Consider the following 2,276-nt stretch of genomic DNA (forward strand, 5'->3'; position numbering starts at 1 on the left):
CTGTGTCCTCACAGTTTTCTGCCACGGTGTTCTTTGTGTCCGGTTCCCATTATGTCTGGACGCGGCAAAGGCGGGAAGGGTCTTGGCAAGGGCGGCGCTAAGCGTCACCGCAAAGTCCTGCGTGACAACATCCAGGGCATCACCAAGCCCGCCATCCGGCGCCTGGCCCGCCGCGGCGGAGTCAAGCGCATCTCCGGCCTCATCTATGAGGAGACCCGTGGGGTGCTCAAGGTTTTCCTGGAGAACGTGATCCGGGACGCCGTCACCTACACGGAGCACGCCAAGCGCAAGACGGTGACCGCCATGGACGTGGTCTACGCGCTCAAGCGCCAGGGCCGCACCCTCTACGGCTTCGGCGGCTGAGTGCAGGCGCTTTTCCTAATTTCCAACAAAGGCCCTTTTCAGGGCCCCCACCTGCTCAATGAGGAGTTGTCTCACTGGCTTGATAACACCTGCTTTTTCATGGTGCTCTGTTCATTGCTGGCTTTGAATTCTTACTTTTCCGTCGTACCATGCTGAATGAGGAAAGCAATCTGGCCGCTCCCTCCAACTTGAGGGCGTTCTGTAAAATAGGCAAGGGACTTTGAACACGTTTTGCTGGTGGAGTACTTACAAGCATATCATCTCCAGATCTGATCCAATGTAAATTTGCTAAATTGTAACTTAAGCCCCACGCAACAGCCATTCTGTGCTGAATGAGATGAAATTTTTCTTAAGCTGGTTTATTTTGCTCTATTCTGCTGGTTCTTCCATGTTGCAAGGTAGGATTTCCTTAAGATTGGATAACAATGGTGGATATTGTCGATAACCATATTTTCTTACCTAGTCATCTTGGCAATGGTCGCTTGGATTGGTTTAAGAGTCTTTCAATCTTAAACTTGTTAAACCTAGTGAGTAAATGCTATTTTTTTCGTGGTGAAATTCAACCGATTGTTTCTTGATGTATGTCATTAGTGATAAAAACTCAAGGAGAGACAATTACAGTACCATTTTAATTCAGATACAATAATACAAAAGTTGGCCAAGTATGGAGTGCAGATGTGTCTTTTAGACTTTTAACAATTTAAGGCTTTGCCAATAATGTTTAAAAAATTACATGAAAAAATAATTTTTAATCCCAGAAAAATCGTAACTAAGTGGGCCCCCATAAATTTTTTACTTAAACATAAAAAACATTCTTACTAGGGCTGGCAAAGTGGCTCAAAAGGGTAAGCCTGCCTAACGAGCATGAAGCCCTGCGTTCAAACCCCTGTGCTGCCAAGAAAAAGATAAAGAAAACCCTTTCTGCTGACAACGTAAATAATAAAGATTTAAAGTTAAGATGTAAATACTGTTTTTACAACTTTCTGCAACCATATGATGGTGAAATGTTTTGTGTAACATCATTAGAAACAGATGACCTGGGATCAAATACATACCAATTATTCTCTAGTTACAGGAAATTGGGCTAAGTTAGTCTGAGCCTCTATTTCTTCATTTCAACAACTTTGTTTTGATAGCTGATGATGATGATGGTGATAACTACCCAAAGTGTTGTGATGACTAATTGAGTCAATAAAAGTGCTTACAGCATAATACTGACATTCAGTATTATTTGTTTATGAGTAATAATTGCATATGTCATTGTGACTCCTGAAGTGAGAGCAATGTTTTGTTGTTGATTTGGTTTATTTGGGGGCAAGGGGGGCACTTGTTTTGTTTTGTTTTTTAAGGCAGCATCTCACTGTAGTTCAGGCTGGCCTTGAACTCATGATCCTCCTGCTGTAACATGTACTGAAACTGCTTTTGCTGAAAAACACTATTTACTAGGGTCCATGAATTACCTAAAGTCAGGGGGGAAAGTTAGACATCCCAGACTCCCATTTTAGTATCTATCCTTGTGCTGAGCCATTCACCGTGCAGCCACCTTGGAATCCAGGAGGAGCATGACTGATTGATAACATCATAAAAAGGAGGGATGGAGGAAACTGTTTCCAAGAAAAGGAACAGAAAGCCTCCTCAGGACAGACCACAAGCAGGCAGCAATGACTCGCTTATCCTCACCAGATTGCTCCCCTCCATTGATGACTGAGATAATAACTTTTCCAAAATCACTTCCATAACAAGGACTGAAATAATGATCAAGCTACTTTGACCTGAACTGTTTAATCAATCGGTATACCTTTCACCCCTGCACAGATTCTTTGTGTATTTCAACCTAAAGGTCATGTCTGAACACCAGAAGGTGGGCTAAAGTGCTTACTTTGCATGAATAAATCTCCTTTCTGTGCCCTTCA

At 42.9% G+C, this 2,276-nt stretch overlaps 1 protein-coding gene across 1 annotated transcript; it reads left to right on the plus strand.

Moving 5' to 3' along the window:
- LOC141425670 (histone H4) lies at positions 1-2,276 on the plus strand. The gene has a single exon (XM_074082684.1). It carries the CDS (start codon positions 52-54, stop codon positions 361-363), a length of 312 nt encoding a protein of 103 aa, XP_073938785.1. The 5' UTR covers positions 1-51; the 3' UTR covers positions 364-2,276.

Source organism: Castor canadensis, chromosome 8 (assembly GCF_047511655.1).
Source record: "Castor canadensis chromosome 8, mCasCan1.hap1v2, whole genome shotgun sequence".
Lineage (NCBI taxonomy): Eukaryota > Metazoa > Chordata > Mammalia > Rodentia > Castoridae > Castor > Castor canadensis.